General features: G+C 38.8%; 3 protein-coding genes and 1 long non-coding RNA gene across 7 annotated transcripts; 3 read left to right on the top strand and 1 right to left on the bottom strand.

The window, feature by feature from the left end:
• Positions 1-908: 908 nt before the first annotated feature.
• Positions 909-12,418, top strand: LOC122656218 (chlorophyll a-b binding protein P4, chloroplastic). 2 transcript variants are annotated; one of them, XM_043850696.1, is made up of 4 exons: positions 909-951; positions 11,317-11,518; positions 11,604-12,019; positions 12,117-12,418. In XM_043850696.1, coding segments are annotated over exons 1-4 (756 nt in total). In that variant the 5' UTR covers positions 909-950; the 3' UTR covers positions 12,254-12,418. The 2 variants fall into 2 exon arrangements, with proteins under 2 accessions (XP_043706631.1, XP_043706630.1); XM_043850695.1 differs by lacking the exon at positions 909-951 and having other exon boundaries at positions 11,275-11,518.
• A 58-nt stretch (positions 12,419-12,476) lies between these two features.
• Positions 12,477-19,562, bottom strand: LOC122656217 (agamous-like MADS-box protein AGL65). 3 transcript variants are annotated; one of them, XM_043850692.1, is made up of 12 exons: positions 18,992-19,562; positions 18,680-18,960; positions 17,253-17,312; positions 17,114-17,147; positions 16,887-16,951; positions 16,756-16,771; positions 16,594-16,655; positions 15,522-15,618; positions 15,031-15,078; positions 14,819-14,946; positions 13,701-14,061; positions 12,477-12,947 (listed from the first exon to the last, which is right to left on the bottom strand). In XM_043850692.1, exons 2-12 carry the CDS (start codon positions 18,862-18,864, stop codon positions 12,936-12,938), a joined length of 1,068 nt encoding a protein of 355 aa, XP_043706627.1. In that variant the 5' UTR covers positions 18,865-18,960; positions 18,992-19,562; the 3' UTR covers positions 12,477-12,935. The 3 variants fall into 3 exon arrangements, with proteins under 3 accessions (XP_043706627.1, XP_043706628.1, XP_043706629.1); XM_043850693.1 differs by having other exon boundaries at positions 12,477-12,944; XM_043850694.1 differs by having other exon boundaries at positions 17,114-17,132.
• On the top strand, positions 18,808-19,666 carry LOC122656221. The gene is made up of 2 exons (XR_006332061.1): positions 18,808-18,957; positions 19,558-19,666. It is a non-coding gene; the product is annotated as an uncharacterized LOC122656221 (long non-coding RNA).
• A 3,691-nt stretch (positions 19,667-23,357) lies between these two features.
• Positions 23,358-24,558, top strand: LOC122656781 (transcription termination factor MTEF1, chloroplastic). Its single transcript, XM_043851431.1, has one exon. The coding sequence runs from the start codon at positions 23,394-23,396 to the stop codon at positions 24,360-24,362; it is 969 nt and encodes a 322-aa protein (XP_043707366.1). The 5' UTR covers positions 23,358-23,393; the 3' UTR covers positions 24,363-24,558.
• The last annotated feature ends 414 nt before the right edge of the window (positions 24,559-24,972 follow it).

Raw genomic sequence — 24,972 nt, 5'->3', positions numbered from 1 at the left:
GATGGTTGGATCCTAACCATCTCAAAATTGAATCAGGGGAAAAAATCTATTGATTAAAACTTTATAATTTTGTGAAATTTATTCTGTTGAAACAAATCATGTCTAAGGCTGGTACTTGGTATGTATTCTCAAAATACATTTTGGGTTTAAAATGCATTCTGAAGTGAGAAAATAGAGAAGAATCAAGTTACAGAATGCATTGTAGATCCAAAATCTATTCGAATAATGCAAACCAAACACAACCTAAGTGACTACGGAACCCACAAGTAAAGCCCACAACCATTGGAAACCCAACGAACCCCTTCTGCCACCAAATTGGGCCGCATGCTGACACAATATGGGCTCTCATCATTAGAGAAAGGGGTCCAAAATTAGAGCCCATTTAGGCAGCTAGAACCGAGTTTTCCTTCACACACTTGAAGGAGCTTCGATGGTCGATGGACGAGCAGAATTTTGAAGAATTCGGATCAGCTACCCACATGGGGACGGGTGGGAACAGATCTGAACCCTCCACTGGGGCGTTCAGATCTGTTCCCACCCGCCCCCATGTGGGTAGCAGATCCAAACTCAATTTTGAAAACCACCATCCAGGATCCAGCCATCTGTCAGAAAAGTATTGGACGGTTGGGAAAATAATCTGCCTACGTGTCAATAAGCGTGTGACCCACAAGATTTTTATTTGACCAACAAAACAGCAACAAAGAAAGAGATTTGTGGATATGGCAAGAGTTGCACCGTGATAAGTTAAGGATAAGGAGCGAGAGCTCCCCATGGGTTGACATAACCCCATCACTGAATCTCAACCCTCTCACGGGTATCTCAATCCAACCGTTGGTCTTTAACAATGAATTTAGGCCACAAGATTATCACTGAACAAATACAAAAAGGATACTGAGTTAGAGTCACTACCAAACTTGGAGATCCAAATTTCTCAATTCAGATCGGAAAACAATGGCAACCGTCACAACGTAAGCTTCTCTGGCAGGCTCCGGCCATGCAAGTCGAAATTGAAGTTCCTGTTGTCTGGGTTTTCTGGCAAACTTACCAGAGGATTCTCCATCCGCAAAGCTGCTTCATCCGAGGCTTTATTGGGTACATTTTTATGATATTTTTTTAGCTTAAATTTATATCATGTAGGGCTGTTAACGGATCGGACTCGGCTCGGATAGTGCTATATCCGCATCCGCATCCGATTAGCTATTGGACAGATTCGGATAGTGCTAAATGGATACAGACACGGATATGGATCGGATATTTTATCCGTTTACATGTAAATATAGCTTTCCAGATAAATATAGCCTATCCGTATCCGCATCCGTTTAGCTTTCGGACGGATACGGACATGGATACGGAAACGGATTTCGACTATTCATTTACACCCCTATTATCATGGGACATGGGCCAACACGAGGTACACTATTTCAGCCTATTTCTAATGAATTGGCCATGTTCAAATGGTTGGAATATTCAATTTTAATGGGAAAAGACAAAATAAGAGGTGGTAAGATGGTATACCTCTTTATAAAATTAAAATATTCAGTTTTAATGGGTTGCACTGATTAAAGCTCGTTTATATTTAAACAGGCCTATAACCTGGTTCTGCACCATTTAGGACCCGATTAAGGACCACTTATGTTACCCAATTAAAACCTGAAGTCCGACCTAGCCCGACCTGGTATGGGATTTTCATCAGGATCTTCAAGCATTGTTGGACCGACGGGTTTGTGGGCATAACATTGGCAATTGACGGAAGCAACTTGAGAATTACACAAACAATTTGGGATCCAGGTGGAATTGTTTTTAATTTTATTTGTAATTTAATGGTCTTCAAATTTTAGGGGATGAAATGTTATGTGTTGATTTTATTTTTTTTTTAGTCGAGGTGTCGATTTTTATTTAGGTGTAGTGATTTGTGATTATAGCTAGTTATTATTAATTATATGTATGTATGGGATTGTGGTTATTTATTATACGTAGTTATTAAAAGTGGGATAACTTTAGGGGAGATATTGTAGGAGTTGAGAGATATTGTAGGAGTTGAAAAAAATTGTAGGAGTGGGAAAGTGGGTAGTTAATATTAGCTAGGGCTGCAAGTTTGGCCCTGTCAGCCCTTACCCGCCCTAAGCCCGAACAGGGCATTGGCTAAAGATTTCTAGCCCTGAGGGCGGGTTAGGGCTAGAAATTCCTGGCCTTGAGTCAGGGTTGAGATCTTTGGCTCAACCCGACCCTGATTTTGACCCTGATTTTGGCCCTGAAAAAAATTCTTTATTTATTAAAAAATAAAAAGTTATTATAGTTATAAACAAGTCCCTAGTGCACTTGGTTGCTTGTGGTTTGTAAAAGCCCATTCTTATTGGCAAATCTTAGGTTCAAGCCTCTTCTTTCACATATTCTTTATTGCAAGGTCAGGGTCAATAGGCCAAGGGCGGGTTTGGGCTGGGCTTGGCAGGTTAGGGTCAGGGTCTGGGCGGGTCTGGGCTCAGCTAAGGGGACTCAGGGTTGGGCTAGGAATTTAAAAAGCCTGGCCCAACCCGACCCTGTTGCAACCCTAATATTAGCCATGTATTTATTAATGAATAAACCCACACACCCCTTTCTTTTTCTTTTTTTGTGTGGGTTTAGTCCCACATCGGGTGTGTGAGTGTGGTGTGTGTTGTGTATCTCCGCCATTCCACGGTCCTAAAAGTCGGTTAACCTTTTGGGATTGGTGTGTAGTTTGTATGATTACACTTTCATCCACAAAAAAAAAAAAAAGAAAGGATTGGCAACCTCCCAATTACGTCTGGACGCCCGACTTAGTTCATAAAGCCAAATCTTTATCTTATCTGCTATCTTTTTCTTTTCTTTTTTTTTTAATTAATATTTTTCTCCTACCACTTCGTCATTCTACCTTTCATTACGTTTACTTGTATTTAAATAAGAAACAACTTAAGGATAACTATCCATACGTCTAAGTAACCCATTTCCATAATAACTCCTACTACTTACTAATAACTACTTCCCACAACTTAACGTTGATAACTCTCAATCAAATACTTAAAACTATTTAAAATAATAATTACATAACATCAATAAAATAATTAATAATTAAATATTCAATATATATATAACACTACCCTAGCTGAATAATATTGCACGTAACAACTCCTCCCTTAAAATTAGACCTTGTCCTCAAGGTCAAAACTTGGAGGCTCTATCTTTACAATCCTTGTTAAAACTAAGATCATATAGAATTGATATGCCAAATAATTTATAAGTTTGCTCCCATTTGCCCGTGAAACTATTGAATGCAGCATTCGAAAGTTCTTCATAACCTCCATTTTTAGCAAGGCACCCATAGCCCTTATGATTAACAAAATGCTCTTCCAAGGGTTGTTGGTAGTCGAACATCGTATCGTAGAGTTGAAGTACTTACATTTGCTTATACATCTACTTGTGGCTAGCCGTTACAGTATTAATTTGAGCTTCAACCCATTGAAGACGTCGTTCATTGGTTATATTCAGCTCCGAATTTATGTCGACCACGAACTTGGTATTGGAAGGTTGAGGATTCAATCTCTCGAACAACTCAGTAAGCTTGGATAGAATTTGTTGTTGACCGTCCAACTTGGATAAAATGAATTGTTGTCTTCTTGGAGTACATGAACATCTCTCTCCAACCTTGCTATCCTTTGATCCATAACCGACTCTGATACCAAGTTGTTAGATGCACGGATAAACTAAAGAGAAAATATATTTTAAAAAAAGAGAGAAATAATAGGAAGAGAGAGAGAAAATAGGATTTGGCTTTACAGACGAAGCCTGGCGTCACGGCATAATTGGGAGGTCGCCAATCCTCTTCTCAAGATAAATCTAGAGATAAATTTTGGATAATTCATTCTGCCTTTCATTACGTTTATTTGCATTTAAATAGGAAACAACCTAAGGATAACTACCCATACAATTAAGTAACCCACTTCTGTAATAACTCCTACCACTTACTAATAACTGTTCCTCACAACTTAACCTTGATAACTCCTAACCCAATATTTAAAACTACTTGAAACAATAATTATATAACACCAATAAAATAAGTATATATATATATATAACTACCCTAGCCAAATAATATTGCACGTAATAGAAATAGAGGTATTTGAGGAGATCTTGAACAATTTTAGTGAAGTCGTGTCTTCGAAAGGATTAGATATGACTGCCATGCATGAGGCCCTAGCTTGGGTTAAGTTAACGTTGTCGAACGATGTTAATGAGATTCTATGTGCCAGTCCATCTATGGAGGAGGTTTCGAACGCTTTATCCTCTATGGGACCTTTGTCATATGACACCATTTTATTTTCAAGTCTATTATTGTCATGTCTTTGCCTAAATTAAAAATCTACACGGTAGATATCCATCAATCGCGCAATCATGACCTACCATTTCGACATGCAGAAGTGTCGAAATGGTAAAAACTTTCAAACGGACGGTCAAATAAAATGTTAAAAAACTTTATTTACCAAATAAACATAATCGAGAATGATCAGATGCAACAATTATAATGACCAATCATAATGTAATTCAGGAACACATAAGACATAACCATGGCTCTGATACCTAGTGTAGGAAATTCATTCCCTTCTATCACACAAATAGATCTAGTCTAGCATACTTGAATCACAAAATAATAAATATATAAGAACAATGCATATCGTTCACCATGTAGTCGTTGATCCCCACAGACGACGTTGATGAAGCCATTAATGTCCTATTACGAATTTGTTACTGTAACGATTATCGTCACTTGATAGAGACTGAGTGACGGCATTTTCATCCGCTTGAGACACCTGAAAATTGAAGAAATAATAAGTAAATAAAATTAAAATTAAAAGAATAACAGACAGACATAAAATGGATTCATTCTCTTACCCTAAGCACAAATAGTGCAACTAGTATTACGCTGAAAGGATGCATCACGAACGATGAGCAAGAGGAGGAGGATGGAAAGAGAATTGATAGATAGAGACCGTGAGTTCACTAATATATACTAACTAAAGGGATGGGGTTGAGAGAGAGTGAGTGAGTGAGAGTAGTTTGTGCCTTGTGCCAAACAACTCCCACCCACCCACGGATTCAGATTTTCTACGGCCTCTCCTATAGCAGCCATCTTTCGGGCCTGCATCTTATGCCAAACAACTGTCACCCACTCACGGATTAAGCTCTGTGTATGTAACATTCTGCCAGAAATCCGTGTGGGGTTCCTCGGTGATTATCGACTATATATCTTGGAGAAGTGACGAAGGACACCTAAATGAATATATCCCAAAAACACTGGAGATATGCGAGAGAGAGGGCCCATTGGAGGGGAAGAAGTTTCCACATGTCCCATCTCCTTTGAAACTTGGTAGACTGTCTACAAATTTGGGCACTATGTGGAACCTTTGACCACTGAAAATGTCATGGGATCCTTCGAAAACGTTAGGATTGGAGCCATGACACTGGTTGGGAACCTCTTCGAGCCCCATGCAATTTGTCATATGGCACCATTTTATTTTCAAGTCTATTACTGTCATGTCTTTGCCCAAATTAAAAATCTACACGGTGGATATCCATCAATCGCGTAATCATGACCTGCCATTTCGACATGCAAAAGTGTCGAAATGGTAAAAACTTACAAACGGACGGTTAAATAAAATGGCAAAAAACTTTATTTATCAAATAAACATAATCGAGAATGGCCAGATGCAACAATTATAATGACCAATCATAATGTAATTCAGGAACACATAAGACATAACCATGACTCTGATACCAAGTGTAGGAAATTCATTCCCTTCTATCACACAAACAGATCTAGTCTAACATGCTTGAATCACAAAATAATAAATATATAGGAACAATGCATATCATTCACCATGTAGTCGTTGATCCCCACAAACGACGTTGATGAAGCTATTAATGTCCTATTACGAGTTTGCTACTGTAATGATTATCGTCACTTGATGGAGACTGAGTAACGGCATTTTCATCCGCTTGGGACACCTGAAAATTGAAGAAATAATAAGTAAATAAAAATAAAATTAAAAGAACGACAGACAGATAGTACAGACAGACATAAAACGGATTCATTCTCTTACCCTAAGCACAAATAGTGCAACTAGTATTACGCTGAAAGGATGCATCACGAACGATGAGCAGAGGAGGAGGATAGAAAAACGATAAGGCGGAGGAAGATGGAAAGAGAATTGATAGATAGAGACCATGAGTTCACTAATATATACTAATTAAAGGGATGGGGTTGAGAGAGAGTGAGTGAGTGAGAGTAGTTTGTGCCTTGTGCTAAACAACTGTCACCCACTCACGGATTCAGATCTTCTACGGCCTCCCCTATAGCAGCCATCTTCCGGGCCTGCATCTTGTGCCAAACAACTGTCACCCACCCACGGATTAAGCTCTGTGTATGTAACATTCTTTCAGGAATCCATGTGGGGTTCCTCGGTGATTATCGACTATATATCTTGGAGAAGTGACAAAGGACACCTAAATGAATATATCCCAAAGACACTAGAGATGTGCGAGAGAGAGGGCCCATTGGAGGGGAAGAAGTTTCCACATGTCCCATCTTGTTTGAAGACTTGGTAGATTGTCTACAAATTTGGGCACTATGTGGAACCTTTGACCAACCAAAATGTCATGGGATCCTTCGAAAATGTTAGGATTGGAGCCATGACACTGGTTGGGAACCTCTCCGAGCCCCATGCAATTTGTCATATAGCACCATTTTATTTTCAAGTCTATTACTGTCATTTCTTTGCCCAAAGTAAAAATCTACACGGTGGATATCCATCAATCGTGCAATCATGACCTGCCATTTCAACTTGCAGAAGTGTCGAAATGGTAAAAACTTACAAATGGACAGTCAAATAAAATGGTGAAAAACTTTATTTACCAAATAAGTATAATCGAGAATGGTCAGATGCAACAATTATACTGACCAGTCATAATGTAATTCAGGAACACATAAGACATAACCATGGCTCTACTACCAAGTGTAGGAAATTTATTCCTTTTTATCACACAAACAGATCTAGTCTAGCATGCTTGAATCACAAAATAATAAATATATAGGAATAATGCATATCATTCACCATGTAGTCGTTGATTCTCGTAGACGACGTTGATGAAACCATTAATGTCCTATTACGAGTCTGCTACTGTAACAATTATCGTCACTTGATGGAGACTAGTTTCTCTCTCTTCACTTTATCTGTATGTTCACAACACAATGGGAATATGTGAATGTATGGTAGAGAGGGGACCTTATCTCCTTATTTTATAGATAATTTCTAACCACCCATGAGACTAAAAATTATAGGGGGAGTATCTTATTAGTCCACAACCACCTCAAATATAGTAGAGATAGAATCCAATGAGAAACGTTGCATAAAGGTTGTGCAACGTTTATGTGACTTGGTCAATGGGCCAACAAAATAGGGGAGGATTATTATTTATATTAAAATATAAAAAATATCCTACATGGTCTTCCAAACCCTCCTGTTTGATTGGCCGAAAAGGCTTCCCCACTGACCCCTATTGAGACAGAAATGTACAATGTAGAAGAAGGCTTTCCAGCTGACTTTTGTAAATACGCAAACATAGCGTGCTCTACAAATTCCTTGGTGAAGAAGGAGGCTATGTACTTGACAGGCTTGCTACCAATAGCCGCATCGACTCTTGACAAAGTAAAGTATGATGGGGGAGTGCCTGCTGGATCGGTTGAATACCAAGGGGGACTCCCATACTTCCGAGAATCCATGGTTCAAAAGGAAAATCCCAACTATGAACAGGACAACGCATAACAAACTTTCTTTACCAAATAAACATAATCGAGAATGGTCAGATGCAATAATTATCATGACTATGCATATGTAATTCAAGAACACAAAAGACACAACTATGGCTCTAATACCAAGTGTAGGGAATTCATTCCCTTTTATCACACAAATAGATCTAGTCTAGTATGCTTGAATCACAAAATAATAAATATATGAGAACAATGCATACCGTTCACCATGTAGTCGTTAATTCCTGCAAATGACGTTAATGAAGCCATTAATGTCCTATTGCGAGTCTGCTACAATAACGATTATCGTCACTGGATGGAGACTGGTTTCTCTCTCTTCACTTTATCCGTATGCTCACGACACAATGACAATATGTGAATGTGTGATAGAGAGGGGACCTTATCTCCTTATGTTATAGAGAGGGGACCTTATCTCTTTATTTTATAGATAATTTCTAGCCTCCCTAACTACTAGAATTTACAAGGGAGTATCCCATTAGTGATTAGTCCATAACCACCTCAAATATAGGAGAGATGACATCCAATGAGAAACATTGAACAACGTCTATGTGACTTGGTCAATGAGCCAACAAAATAGGGGCGGATTATTATTTACATTAAAATATAAAAAATATCCTACATGGTCTTCCAAACCCTCCTGCTTGGTTGGCCAAAAAGGCTTCCCCGCTGACTCCTGTTGATACAGAAATGTACAACATGGAAGAAGGCTTCCCCACTAACTTTTGTAAACAGGCAAACATAGCGTGCTCTACAAATTTCTTGTCGAAGAAGGAGGCTATGTACTCGACAGCCTTGCCACCAATAGTCGTATGGATTCTTGACAGAGTATAGTATGACGGGGGAGTGCCTGCTAGATCGGTTGAATACCAAGGGGGACTCCCATACTATATATCGAGAATCCATGGTGCAAGTGGGAAGTTCTATCCTTCTCCCTGATCTAAGGAATCCCATGCCCTATACCTCATTTTTAGCCCGGCCCTTAGCAGCAAAAATCCCATTTTCCTATGGGGACATTGAGGAATTAAAGAAGTTGTTTGTGTGGTAGAACGAGGACACCTAAAAGAGTATATCCCAGAGACATTGAAGATGTGTGACAGAGGCCCCATTGATGGGGAAGAAGAATACACATGTGCCACTTCATTTGAAAACTTGGTAGACTTTGTTGTCTACAGATTTGGGCACCATCTGGAACACTGGAGCACGGATAATGTGGTAGGATCGTACCAAAATGTTATGATTGGAGCTATGACACTCGTACATGGGAACCTCTCCGAGCCACCTGCCATTTGTCATACCACACATTTCTATTTCCAGGTCTACTATTGTCATGTACTCTCCAAAGTTAAAATCTACACAGTCGATATACATGTTGTTGGGGAGAAGGTTAATCGTGCAATTATGGCTTGCCATTTCGATACTTCAGCATGGAATAGAAACCATATTGCTTTTAAGCTCTTGGGTTTTGGCCCAGGACTGATAGAGGTTTGTCATTGGATGAATTAGCATGGCATTATATGGACCAAAATTCAAACATGATGACCTTACAGGCAGTTTTACGTGGTTTGATAAAATGTTTGATTTTCAGTTGTGTTTGGGATATTCTATCTCTATTGTAAGTTTGTTGTTCCACATCTTTTACCCAACAACTCCCTCTTCAAGTTGTAAGCATGCATGCAGTAAGTTAATTTGTTTGTTTGTTTGTTAAAGGATTTGATCTCTAGCTTGTACGTGGGTTCTTCTGTTTTAAGTTGTAGGTTTAGTGTTGCATGTACTTTGGTTATCCCAAGTTATTGTCTAGTAAAATATCACTTTTAGTATCCTATCTTTAAAGGATAGCTTAGCTCATTCATGTGATCTTCTCTTCTCTTTCTGGTTCATTTCCTATCCTTCTTCTTCTTCTTTTTTTCTCAAGTACTATCTTGTAAAACTTATCCCTTTGTGAAGGCACCAAAGAACCGTTTCAAGTATTGAACCCACCCCACGTACGTACGTACCCTCCCCTCTCAATCTCCTCACCATTTTGGTCGGAGGTGATTCCTTGGTGTGCTGGGCTAGGTATATATCGCTCTACATGAAAGGATCTTGCTGTCCTCCAGGCATGGCTGGAGCTGGAGGGTCCAGCCTAGCACAAAAACAGCCAAAAACAGGGGAATGGTATGGTCATTTCATAGGGGGCACACTTGGGTCCAAACACTTTAGGTATGTTTTTCTCAACTCTTCTTTTATTTTACTTTCATGTATATTAATCCTTCTCTTGTAGCCAAACATCAAAGTATGTCCCACAAAATCTATTTTTCTTCTTGTACTTTATTTTTTATTGTGCTATAGTTTTATTTCTGTGTATGTTATACACTTATACTTAGTTTAGCCAAGCAATAGGAAGACCGGCTTGACTGGGCAAACTAGGGTGCCTACTTCCTTCTTCAGACTGTAACATGACTCGAACTCAGACCAATTGATTGATCAATCCCCGTGGAGAATCTGAAAATCATTAAATTCCGTGCCACACTAGGGTGTTACGCACCACCATTGTGAATATTTATGAGCTCTGGAGTAGGCTGATTGGCTGAATGACCTGTCTCATCGTGACATCCGTTGGCATTGTCAATGGTGGGTGGTTGTTAGTCCTGTGATGAGCTCCGCTGGCTATAACTACATGCGGTTGTTGGGATTGAAAACAAATTATGTCTAAAGCTGTGTTTGGTATGATTTTTCAGAATAGATTTTGGGTCTAAAATGCATTTTGAAGCGAGAAAATAAAGAAGAATCAAGTTACACAGAATGCATTCTAGATCTAAAATCTATTCGAAGAACGCATATTAAAAACATTTTTTTTTTTTTTTTGGGTTAGTTAAAAAACAACCTGACTGACTGCGGAACCAACCCAACGAGTAAATCCCACAACTATTGCAAACCCAACGAACCCCTTCTGTTACCAAATTGGGCCGTATGCTTACACAATATGGGCTCTCATCATTAGAGAAATGGGTCCAAAATTAGAGCCCATTTAGGCAGCTATCCTAGACGGCTTCCTCACAAAGTACCGAGTTTTCCCTCACCCACTTGAAGGAGCATCGATGGTCGATAGACGAGCAGGATTTTGAAAAAGAATAATCCAGCCATCTGTCAGAAAAATATTGGACGGTTGGGAAAAGAATCTGCCTTCGTGCCAGTAAGCGTGTGACCCCACAAGATTTTTATTTGACCAACAGCAACAAAGAAAGAGATTTGTGGATATGGCAGAGTGGCACCGAGATAAAGTTAATGATAAGGAGCGAGAGCTCCCCATTGGTTGGCATAACCCCATCACTGAATCTTAACCGTTGGACTCCCACGGATATCTCAATCCAACCGTTGGTCTTCAACAATGAATTTAGGCCACAAGATTATCACTGAACAAATACAAAAAGGATACTGAGTTAGTAGAGTCAACCAAACTTGGAGATCCAAATTTCTGAATTCAGGTGGGAAAACAATGGCAACCGTCACAACACAGGCTTCTCTGGCAGGTCTCCGGCCATGCAAATCGAAATCGAAGTTCCTGTCTGGGTCTTCTGGCAAACTTACCAGAGGATTCTCTGTCCGAAAAGCTGCTTCATCGGCTCCAAATTCGTTCAAGATTGAAGCCAAGGGTGAGTGGTTGCCGGGTTTGGCCTCTCCAGGGTATCTCAATGGCAGGTAAATTCATAGATTTATTATTGTATTATGATATGTATCATATGATTTCATACGTCTAACAAGTAATTGTTGATATTGAATACAGCCTCCCTGGTGACAATGGATTTGATCCTCTTGGACTTGCAGAGGACCCTGAGAACTTGAAATGGTTTGTTCAGGCAGAGCTTGTTAACAGCAGGTGGGCTATGTTGGGTGTAGCAGGGATGCTGCTGCCAGAAGTCTTCACGACGATCGGTATCATCAATGTTCCAAAATGGTATGACGCAGGGAAAGCTGAATACTTTGCTTCTTCATCCACCCTCTTTGTGATTGAGTTCATCTTGTTCCACTACGTGGAGATCAGAAGGTGGCAAGATATTAAGAACCCTGGAAGTGTTAACCAAGATCCCATCTTCAAGAACTACAGCTTGCCTCCCAATGAGGTTGGATACCCTGGTGGGATCTTCAACCCCCTTAATTTTGCACCAACTGAAGAGGCCAAGGAGAAGGAGCTTGCCAATGGTAACTTAGTCTGTTTATGCTCTCAGATAACCAGAACCCAAAGGGTTCAAAAATTCCTGAAACTAAGCTAATCTATCTATGTGTGGTTCTTTTGCAGGGAGGTTGGCAATGCTTGCATTCTTGGGTTTCATTGTTCAACACAATGTGACTGGGAAAGGACCCTTCGATAACCTCCTACAGCACCTCTCTGACCCATGGCACAACACAATTGTCCAAACACTCGGGGGAAATTAAATCAAATTAGAGAGGAATTGGATTATTCTGTAAGATCTGTAATCATGAGTGAATAGATTTTGAGTGGGGATGAGCTTCACTGTAGAAACAAAAAACCTTCAATGTACAGGGGAACTAAGAATGTATTATTACTTCAGTTCTATCCATGTTCATATATGTGCTACTGCTCCTCTAGGTTTAAACACTTGGATTCTGAAACAAAAGGAACAAAACACACAAATTCACAAGAAAATTAACAGAAAGATAACATTTATCTGAATCACTGTTATTACTATGAATTCAATTTACAGCTCATGTTACTGTGAAAGAATGAAAGGAGGGATCAATCTCTACCTCCTCTGTCATAAGTAAAATTGTAAAGAAAATGAAGACAAAAATTGATTGGAAATCCTGTTATATATGAGTAACTATACAGATGATTAAATACTCCCGATTTGATAGCTCAAAAAGACCAAATTTGCATCCTTTCGTCTCTGAGAACTAGATAAATGTCACGTTAATGTACACATACAATAGTTGCACTGAGCTGCCCATCTTTTCATATGCTGCTGCTGATGATTGAGGAGAGTCTTCTTCAACATCAACAACCGCTTGTACTTTAGGTTCTACATACCCAATTTTGGTGGAGAAGTATGTCTTTGGGCTACACAACTCAAGTCATAAATGAACATCACTTCTAAACTCAATTTGGTTGCTGCAAGAAACAAGTAAGATCATCTTTAAAATTGGAAGGTGGTCTTCAGCTACCTAAGAGCTAGGAAGTGGCAAGGGCAGGAATAGCATAAAAATTTGGAAACACAGGCCAAGCTGTTTGGCTGATCCCATATTGGGTCTTCACCAAGGAAATACTTATAGAGTTGTTCTATTATTTGATCTATTAAATTCATCTCTAAGGTTAGTCTTATGGGCTTTGTCAAAAACTAATGCATCATGCATCAGATAGCTAACAGCACTTGAATCTAGCATTCTAAGCCACCAGATCTCTACATGGACCTATCAAATCAATCATCCAAACTGATCACCTCTGATGTGGCCCACAAAGTCCTTTCATAGAAGAATGCACGTGATCCACACGCACAGATATTGAACGATTGAATGATGAGGTCAAGATATTAAAATTAAGAAAAATCTGATGCACTGGAACATCTGTTGTCGATCCTTTTAAACGACCTAGGTTTTCTTCTCAGTTGCTTCATCTGGATGTTTGGAAAGCTAAACGTAGAATACCAGCAGTGTGAATATTAAGGAAACTAACACTAACAGTAGGAATTCAATGCGCTGCAGTTTGTAGACTGTGATCGTTTGGGATATCATCTTTACCCGGAAAGCCCCAACAATTTTAAATAGACTGAGTTTAGTAGAACTCAGAGGAACAAGGAACACTTCACGAAAACTAAAGAGGCTGAAACCTTTTTGTGAAAATGGAGCATGTTACCAAAATGTCTACCTGTGGATAAGAATGGCCATCGAACATGCCATCAGGACAAGAACCAGATGTAGAAGCCCAACTTCCCTGATTGGGGTCATAACCTGGTCTAGCTGGTTCAAAGCCATTATTAACTTGATAATCCACTGGGTCTCCTTGTATGTTTATATCTGCGTCATGCTTGAATTTCTTTTCACTAAGCAGACTGAGACTGTAAGGTGGGTATGAGTATTGCCCACCTAGTTGTAGCCTCAGGCATGCATTTCTGCTCAACTCATTCATGGCACCACCTTGCGCTGAACTGTCAACATCTATTTGTTTGCCTGTGCAAAAATAACCAGAGTAGCTGGGAAGAGAGAGATCTGTTGAGCAGTCCAGATCTCTAGAAACCACAGCAGAGACACATCCAAAAATCAGGAACAGATGGACAGAAAATAGAGAATGACGCAGAAAATGACATATATTAAATAAAAATAACTGCTGTCGAGAACTTAAACATTAATGTAAGCTTTTATATTTCATGTAGTATACACACATATCAGTGCATGCTTGCTTGGAGAGAGAGAGAGAGAGAGAGAAGTAAACAGTTGCAGTATATAGAGTGATTCCCTAACCAATCACAGTCAAATGGACATCATATAGTGCAACAAGCTCAAAAGCAGTTACCCTCCAACAAAGCAACTCAAAACTTTTCTAAACTGAATATTTGTAGAAAAATGTTATATTATAATATTCTCAAATTACAGTAGTGAATTTTCTGCACATCTGCATCACATTTATACAAGCAGTACTTGAGAACTTTTAAGCTAAGGAATAATTACAGTTTTACATTCTCAATTCTACTGGGGTTGGCTGTAAGAATGTATAACTTTTGGAGGTCCTTTCTTTCCCCAATCAAACAGGAAACTCATAATCCCACTCAAAAACATTTTAACCACAGTGTCCATGAGAATCTAACAGCCAGCTCAATGAAGTAAAAGATGTTCATGGAGGGAATCAGAGAAGCAGTTTCCACCTGGTTTGGAAATATGTTTATTTGCCTAGGCTTCTAGTGTATCCCCCTTTTTTTCCCCTTATACAATCGAGAAAAAGAAAATGCAGAATTGAATTAAGAAGCTTGATAGAAGTAGCCATCTTACCTCTGAGGAAGTAGGTTTGGGTCCTCTGGCAACATCATATGTTGATTGTCATTACTGGGAAGCCATGATATTGGTTGTGGTTGCGGCTCATTTCCCATTCCCAAGGGTAAATGTATCCCATTCTGAAACTAAAAAACAAAATACATCATGTAAGAGTTTTCCCTTGCTTGCAACGATAAACAGTCAAAGATAACAGTGGCACAATTCGTTACCTGACTAGCACATTCCAGAGACATAAGTTGCTGCCTTCTGAAAATTTCCTGCAACCAAATATAGAACGACAAAAGGTTTAAGACTCTTGGATCAGATCCATGGCAGTCTAGGACATTTTGAGGTAGGCGTCTCAAATAGCAGGCCCCCACTGTTTGTTATCCATGTGTATGACACATATATAACAGGACAGAGATTAAGCATGTCAATGTCCAGACCCAAGTATTCCACCAATGAATCCATTTACCACTAAAGAACTAGTAAATGTGGATGTTAACCATAACCATACCAAGAAAGAATGCGGATGTATCATTCAAGGATATAGTCTAAAGTATCTTCTGACTTGAATGATTATTAAAAATGGGTTGTACCTACTAATTGATTCTATATAAATTCTTGAATTACCTAAAATAAAATTGAATTCCCAATAGAAATACATCATAAACCATCAACTCTGACAGAATGCACTAATCATACAGAAAAAATGGAATACCTTATGTGTTCGAATTCGGTTAACCGAATCCTTGAGAGATTCTTCCAGTGCCCCAAGATTTTCTAGGTCATTTATCTTATCTGGATGAGTCCAATAGCTGGAAGAGTGGAAAATAATGTCATTATTATATGGTCCGTCGATCAAAACTAGATTTTTTTTTGCAATACTTCCATACTAGATAACGTATTTTTAAGCCAAACCAGCTCCCTCTGTTATCTTACTTCTACTATTCTACATCATGTGATAGTAAAAGACATCTCAATACCACTATGTACAGTTGAACAAGGAATGTATAATTTTTTACAAAGAAGAGAAAACATGAAATGTTTTGATACGTATGCAGTTTCATCTAAGAAAACATGAAATGCTTTGATATGTATGTAGTTTCATCTAAGAAAACATGAAATGTTTTGATATGTATACAGTTTCATCTATCATTATCTCAATTTCTTAACGTAACAACAATAATATGACCAGGCTCAGGCCATCAAAAGATCACCTAGAGCTCCAGCTATCATTATATCAATATTAGATTGCAGGATAAATAATAAGATCGGACTCACGCCATCAAAAGATCGTCTAAACCTCCAGCTACCTTTACCCATATCAACCTTAAATAATAAACAATTAACCTCCATCTAAATTCATTAGAATAGCTGTCAAGTTCATCTTGCACAACCAATTATTGTATCTTTTCTTCAAACTTCCTCAGAAAACAAAGACTTTGTTAAATATATGATTGAATAAAGGAGATCAACTTCTATCTATGCTGTACCTGGAGTACCTTTGTTCCTCACAATGCGACACTAATGAGGACAACCAATAATCAACTAGAAGGGCCAAGACAAAGTAAATATGGCTTGGTGGGCTTGGTGACTTTCAAGATCTAATTGGAATATAATATATATATATGATACCTTAGAGAAAAATGAAATAAAGATTCAAATATAACAGGAAACTCTATTTACACATTTACACAGTAAGCTCATAGCAGGCTTCATGTCAAAAGTCACTGTACAAGAAACCAAAACAAAAGCACCACACTTAATGACAGTAGGTTCCAAATATGAACCTCAGTCTCTTGTGTACTTCTGACAGTTGAGCTTGCAATAGTCTTGATTGATTAGTCAATTCCTGCCCAGAGAAATTTTAGCAAAATAAACATATTATGAACATGAATAAGCTCAAACAGAAAACAATTAAAGTACATTGTTGACTCGTTCCTGATGCATACCTCAATTGTTTGGGTGCTGCAAGAAACCAAAAGAAGAATATCAGGTTTCTTTTAACTACCAAGCGGCACAACCAAAAGCTTGAGCCTTATTCAGATGGAAGAGTTCCAACTTCACTGAAATCATTACATACCTTGTACCCAGAAAGTCTTGAATATTTACGTCGTGATCCAATTTCTTAAATGTTTTCTTTAGTGCCTATACTCTCAAAGAAAGTGCAAGAACATTTTAATGAATATATAGTTATGATAGTTCAAAACCCAAGCTTTTTTCTTCTTCCTTTTTTTTTTGTGGGGGGGTGGTTAAAGCAAGGGTAATCTAGTGCATAGTAGAAGGACAAATTGTGACAGAAAGACTTACTTCAAGGCTCTCCAACTTCCTGTTAAAAAATACACCGAAAAGCTGTTAATCACTACTTTTAATCATATACAATCCATCCTTTAAAAAATAAAAAACAAACAAACAAATAAGTTCCAATTCAGAATGAAATTCATTGTACCTTTTTGCCCTTTCCTGTGGAGTGAGTTGGGCAAACTTTGCTATGACCTCTTCAATGGTGCTGAACATAAAATGGAAAAATCCAGATTTATCAGACAAAGTTTCAAACAAGAATGATGAATAAGAACAAAATGTAAAACTTATGTTGGTTGTGTAGAAGTGAAAGGAGCTCACGCATACTTTGTGGGCAGTCTTATTATCAATAAAATCACTCATAAAGAAAAGAAAGAAGAGACAGATCCACATAATTTTGAATTTAGATTAATTGTGGCTCTCAAGCAAAGTGTTTCTACCATTAGCATATGGTGCTTGTATGAACTGAATCAAAACCTTTACTGGTGAAATGATTCCCATAACCTGGGTAAACCCAAGTAAAATTATTCTCCAAATAAACTTATCTTTTCTGGAAAATAAATACTTGAATAAAAATAAAAAGAGAAACAGGCTTCAATTAGAAAGCATGAATTTCATGACTTAACTAACACTTACAGTTTACACTAAAATTTCTTACTTTTACATCAAGACAGAAAATAGCTAAACGACATGAATCATATTCTTCATAAAATTTGTAAAAAAACAGGAAAATATATGAAAATACACGTGACTAACATGAAATAGGGTTATTTTTATTTTCTTTGATATATTGGAAACAACATGCGGAGAGGGGTGTAATCAAGGATACTGACAGAAGGAAACTATTGAAGATTTTCTTTTTTCTTCCCTATTGTTCTCCCCTTTCTTAGATGGAGACATTCTGATTTGCAAAAAAACTACCAAAATGACATTCAGCATACACTGTATCATCCAAGAATCAGCTGTCTGACTCTAATAGAAGAGTTGGAAATGTGGTTCAGGTAAAACTAGATCAGAAGTCAGAACAACATTGTTCTTCTCTAGCCTCTTTAACACATATCTCTTAATTCATGTTTTCAAATGATTATTTATGATGTGATCTAGGCTCACTTAAACAGTTCTTTAGCCATGATACCGAGCACTCAATTCTGCATCAACAGCAAGTAAGGAAGAACTTCGGCCAATTCTGGTCATGGAGTGCAAGCAACCATTGCATTAGTTGCCCCATGTCAATCTCGGTCTGTTGCAAATGCACAGCCACCAAAATGTTGTTTCGGTAATTGTCAATACTATGTGTATTACTAGAAGAACACAATAATGGCCAAATGTATAAACATACAAGAAGGGGTAGCAATTAGCAAAGTGCATAAGAGACATCACACATAGCTAATGGCAAAGTGTGAATAAAGTAATATAGTTTTCTCCATTGTCGTTGAAGCTGAAACCTATACATTTTCAAACAATCCCGATGCCTAGGCGGGTAAGCCTATGTAACAGGCCTAATAACTGACATCTCAAGTAAAAGAGAGAATATATCAAATTTGACTAAGCCTGACAAAGAGGAAAAAGGAGTACCTTCGTTCTCCAAGGCACAACGTAGCCTTGCCGGTTGGTGAAAACATGAGAAGGGCAATGTCTATATCACACAAGATTGATAACTCCCTAGCTTTCTTCAAGATGCCAGCCCTCCTTTTGGAGTAGGTCACTTGTCGGCCACTGGTATTCTCCAATCTCTTTATCTTTAGCTTGACCCTCCCCATCCTACACCTTTTTCACCGCAAACCCCTTAATTCCTTGTCGCAAACCCTTCAAGATGATAGCTAAAATTTTGTCCGCCTCTTCATCTTTTCTACGTTAATGCATTTGTACATTTGCATCAACACAATTCCCTGAAGAATGCAACAGAAACTCCCATTCCAAACAACTTGAATTCCCATTAGAAACACACAGAGACATCAAATGCATCGAGCCCACCAGAAATTTAAACCCAATTCAGATTTAACAAGATTACCTCAAGATACAAACAACAACTCCCACCCAGCCTCTATTTATCCCTCAAACAAACTAAGAAAGATAAAAAAGATCCACAATTGGTAAAGAGTGAATCCAATCAATCCAAAATCCAAAATCCATGCTTAACATTTGCCGAACCTCATTCAAGGTAAAAACTCACTACAAACCAAACTGCACATTACAAAACCAGATGGGAAAAAACACCCAGTGTCACGCCAACCAAAATCAAGCAACAGTACCCAAATAGAGATTCCAACCTCATTCAAACAGAAAGAACAAAAAATCAAATGAAATCATGAAAAAAAAAAACTACATTAATCCCCCAAGCAACAGAACGAAACAAACTCGTTGAATCCAGCAAAAGAAAACAAATTACAGGCAATAATAAAAAAAGAAAAAAAAATTGAAAGAAATAAAAGAAGGCCTATAGAGATGTAGAGCTTACAACTCACGACCGGACGAGCTGCAAAATCGGTCTTTAAGGCGAACGAGAGAATCGGGTGGCGTCCGAAATTCCCAGACCAACCAACAAAATTACTTAACAAATAATCATTTAAAAAAAAAAAAAAGGGTAAATAGAGGGCTAAGAATCGATTTTGAGAACCACGAGATTCAAACAGACGGAAGTCCTGTTCTTCAACCTTGCTACACAGAGAATCATTGAACATTCTCAACCAAAAACGCCCAACTGAAAAGACCCGAAATATCCCCGACACGCATTTGATATTTCCTAATCCCTACATCTGAAATATTAAATTCCTGATTGAAGCCCGTTTAGGTATTAATTAATTAAGGGATGATGTTCTCTCTGCCGCAGCGCAGGCTGCTCCGAGGCACATGGGTGATGGGTCTGCCACTCAAGGGGGCAGGGTGATCATTGTGCCCACCACCCCCATGTGCCTGGGCGCAGCTTGCGCTGTGGCACAGAGAACAACACCCCAGTAATGAATTATTGTTTTCCATTGTTTTCTATTGGCACTTCCATCATGGTTTGAGGTATGGATCACTCGATATGTCAATACTGCACCGTTACTGTGCAATGTCGTATCAGTAAAACGATATGGACAAAAGGCAAACCAGTTAAAAAAACATTTTTTAAAGAAAATCATGGGCAAATTTGTCGAATACAACTGATCCGTGCCGATACCATATCAGTATTATATTGATTTTGAAGGTGACTCATATTCTATCCATACCGTGCACTAAAACCATGCTCCTATGACTCCGAGTTTTCTCATTTTTCAAATGGATTCATATGACGGGCTATACAAAAAGTATTTCATTTTAGGGGAAAATAACATTACTTGGTCACGTGGTCCCTGCACCTAGACATAAACTTGCAAAAGTATTGTGCTTCCCTCATTGAAAGACATAAATCTCACCCAAGACAATGCTTGTGTGCGCTCCCACTGGCCAGCGTACCCATGCAGGCTTTAGAGGCCCAGATAATTTAACTAATCAAATCAAAAGGTTTTTTTTTTGGTAATCAAAAGGTTTAAAACTGAATTTTTAGCTTTACTTTGTCTACCCCTTTAAATAAAGACAATATCTAAATGACGAATTTTAATGCTCTCCAATTCATAAAGTGTGTAGTGCGGCAGTGCTAGGTGGAGACGTTGATACCTAGCAACTCGGACATCCACCGGTCCATATCAATGAGTTCGGACTATTGGATGTCTGAGCTGCCAGGTGTCGGCATCTCCACCTAACATTGCCGCCCTGCACACTTTTAGGAATTGAAGAGCCCCCTAAATGACACCTCTCTCTCTCTCTCTCTCTCTCTCTCTCTCTATATATATATATATATATATATATATATATATATGTATTTATAGTGTAATTCTTTCTTGAGCTTTTTTTACTTTTAATTGCTCCTTGTTTTAAATCCAAAAATTCTTCAAGATAGGATATAAAAGCATTTTTTTAAATAATTTAATGGTGACATGTCATTATGTCATTTTCATACATATTTTATGCATGTCATTGTCGGAGAAAAGTTCTTTGTGAGGTAGAAATGACCGTCCCACCCCTTATGAAAGATAGAAATCCTGCATCCCGAGATGTTTCTACGCCTGCTCTCATTGGTCCTGTGCGCATAGAAGCCACGCTCCCCCACAGAATGGTCTCACATCATTGGCATAAATATTTTTCAAGTATACTTGTAAATGACACTATTGCCCTCATTGAAAATAAAAATCATGTACACTCTCTCTTTCTTATTGACAAGTGTTACCCAACTTCTACCAAAAAATAAAAAGACAAGTGTTACCCAACTCTACTCTCTTCTTCGGCCAACTGCTATTGCCAACATGAGTTTTTTCATAAATGCTCAAATAAGCTATTTTGCTAAGCATTGGTTTTGTTCGAGAGTTTTGCGTCAAAAGCTTCATTCTTATTATTTGGTCGATAGAATTATCATTTGTTCGAAAGAATGTCGAGAATAAGAAGGGAAGAGAGATGTTGTTTGGACAACAAAGAAGCTATTTGATGGCATGTCTTATCTATCCTTTTAAGAGTTTAGAGGTTTGAGACACCTCTCACACCCTGCTAAACACGGAGCCTTGTGCATTGGATATGACATTTTTTTAGGTTTGAGCCATTCCTTGACTTGGGATTTTAGTTGGAACCATTCAGCAAGTGACATGTCAATCATTCACTTACCTACAAACTTGTCGCATATATCAATTTCATAAACCATAAACCCTAAAAATTGACTGAAGATGGAGAACCTCTCTTCTCCATAGCATTTCTCCGGCCCGACTATTGTTACAAATGTGACGTATTTTGGATTGATTGATTAGAGAGAGATCAACTTTTCATTGGACGGTCGGAAAGTTAGAAGATTTGTAGTGGGCAGTTTTTTTTTTTTTTTTTTGGATAGGTGTGAACCAACAAGCTTGAATTCAAGACCTCCTAATAGCAATGAGCTTTTACACACCACAAGCTACTAAGTGTGCTAGGTACTTGTTCACTCAAGGATTTTTCAGTGGACAGTTGATGTCTATATCGCTGGCCTTCATGCCAAATAAAAGTATCTAGAATTTATGAAAACAAAAAATCTTTGGAATCATCTAAGTTGGACTTTTGGAGCCTAAGATATGGCCATATGAGTGTTTTAAAGTTTTGGGTTAAACCTGAGTAGGTCAGACCCAGTCCGGTCCAAAACAGAACCAACTTGTTTAAGGGCCTCGTTGAAATGTTGAAATTTGACTCCAAAATGGGTGAGTCGATGTGGAATAAGCTCAAAGTTGACGTCGAGCATGTCTCATTCGATGCTTGCTCGATGTCAGATCACATTCCAAGTTGAACTTCTCAATGTTAAGTGTTGACGTTCATAAATGGAACTTGTTCGACATCAAATGACCTCAATTCGATGCTGAATGTGCCTCCTTCATCACACATTCAACATCGAGGTTAATGATTTTGGTGTCGAACTGAGCTCATTGGACGTCAAATTCTTGATATTTTCAAAATTCTGGATTTTTTCATAGATTTTGTTATCACAAGTTCACAACACATTGTGGCTTTTCATAAAATTAGAAAAAAACAAAAAAAAAACACACACACACACATACTGTAGCTGATCCTTGAGAGTACATAAATTGTCTAGGCTCATTGTTTGGCTCCCAATAAGGCCCAAAGTCTTGACTTACCATATTATCACCTCAATTTCATTTGGTCAAGGGCTTTATCCCTCTTTGGGGGAAAGTATCGTAGGTCTTTAAATGGACCCATCATCCACATTTTGAAGGGTTCTTTCGGCTTATGTTAGGTAATTCAGTTCTCCTCCAATCGTGGTGAGAGTTGGAGGATCCAATCCAACAAAAATATGGGGATTTAGTAATTTTACAACAAATGATTTTGGATGCAAATTATCAAAGTCCACCAGAGAGGAAGAATTGGTCATGCGATCTTTTCTTGGACGTTGGACTTAGGCCAGTGCTCTACTATACTGAAAAACCACCACCACGCTAAGAAACATTTCCCCAGTCTAGGCTATAGTGACAGAGGCCACACTTATCACAGCCTGCTTGAATACAAAACTGTAACCAAACACGCTTGTGTCCGTCTCGTGTAGCCAAACACAGACCGACAGATCATCGAAGGATCAATAAATTGATCCGGCCTTCTCTCTTCAGCGATGGATAACATCGCATCAAAATCTCCGTGCTTCCCTCGCAATCAACCTAGCTTGTTTTTCCCTCTCGTTCCAGCAGAAAATTCAAGTAAGTATTAAACACATTCTCTGATTCAACGATCAATTGCTGGATTCGAGATGATAATTCGATTGCAATTCCCCCACAAACCCCCTCTCCTTTACTCCTCGCAGCCTTCTTCACCAAAACCCATCAAACACCCTATTCCTTCCCCAAGAAAACGCTCCGAAATTCTACTGGACGGCTTCACCCCTCTCAGAACCCGCACCCGCTCTACTCCTCTCCCCACACACCCAGCCTCCGCCTTCGATTCCGGTCTCCTTTTCCGCGAGAAGCTTCTCTACCTCGAAGCCCTCAACGTTGACTCCTCCAAAGCCCTCGAGAAGAACCCAGATCTTCGCTCCGCTCCTGTCGACTCCCTCAAGTCCGTCGAGCAATGTCTCTACTCAATGGGTATCGAACGCTCTAACTTCCGCCGCATCTTCGGAATGCATCCTCAGCTCCTCACCTGCGACCCCCACACCCATCTCTATCCTGTCTTCGATTTCCTCCTCAATGATGTCGGAATCCCATTTCACGATATCCGCACATCCATCGCTCGATGCCCCAGACTCTTGGTTTCCAACGTTCATGATCACTTGAAGCCTGCCCTGTATTTCCTACGCAGGCTTGGATTCGTGGGTTCTCACGCAATCACTTGCCAGACGACCCTCCTCTTGGTTTCCAGCGTGGAGTGCACCCTTGTGCCTAAACTCGAGTATCTGCAGAGCTTGGGATTTTCGTACGAGGAGACGTGTAAGATGGTTTTGAGGTCGCCTGGGTTATTAACGTTTAGTATTTCCAATAATTTTCAGCCCAAGGTGGACTACTTCTTGAATGAGATGAATGGAGATTTGGCGGAGCTCAAGAGGTTTCCCCAGTATTTCTCTTTTAGCCTGGATGGGAAGATAAAGCCTCGGCATCGGCTTTTGGTCGAGCATGGGCTCTTACTTTCTTTGTCGGAGATGCTGAAAGTTAGCGATGGTGAATTTAGGGAGCGTTTGATCGAAATGCGGCTGCGTTCTCTGGAAGAGAGAGCGTCTTTGTAAGTTATGTGCTTCTTTGTCTTTATTGTACATCAAATCAACAGGAAATCTACAACTAAAGAAAAAACTAGAAATTTGCTGGGGGAATTTGTTGTCTGATATTATTCCATGAATGTATAATTTTTATACCCCCAATAACCAAGAATATAATCACAATTGGCAATGGGATTTGTATATTGTAGACAAGCTTTTACTTCTACTTGGTTTTATTTCTGTCTGGAGCCCGATCAATCACATCCTGCAAATTATGGAAAACCATAGTCCATGGGTACACTATTAGATTATTTATCATCAGTTGCTGAATCCCGGGTATTTCTTTGGCTTGTTGAGAGAAAAAGGTTTGCTCTGGAGATTCTGTTGGAAGTCAAAAGCTGCACACTAAGTGGATAGGATGTTTTGAAAACTTACCTAACGACAGTTGCATAATTCCTTGTCATAAACACTTCGAGAATCCTTACACTATAATTTCTAGGACACTGTACTTTCTAGGAAGAAGTCTTAACCAACTAAGGATCCAAATTGCAGATTTTATCTGTTGGTCTTAAATTTCGAAATTAAAATAAAGATCCAAATGCGATAAACTCCAAAAGTGGAAATCCTGCCTTACTCTTAT

The sequence above is a fragment of the Telopea speciosissima genome, chromosome 3 (assembly GCF_018873765.1).
Source record: "Telopea speciosissima isolate NSW1024214 ecotype Mountain lineage chromosome 3, Tspe_v1, whole genome shotgun sequence".
NCBI lineage: Eukaryota > Viridiplantae > Streptophyta > Magnoliopsida > Proteales > Proteaceae > Telopea > Telopea speciosissima.
The sequence above is the reverse complement of the archived record's forward strand: the minus strand, read 5'-3'. Positions and strand labels throughout refer to the sequence as shown.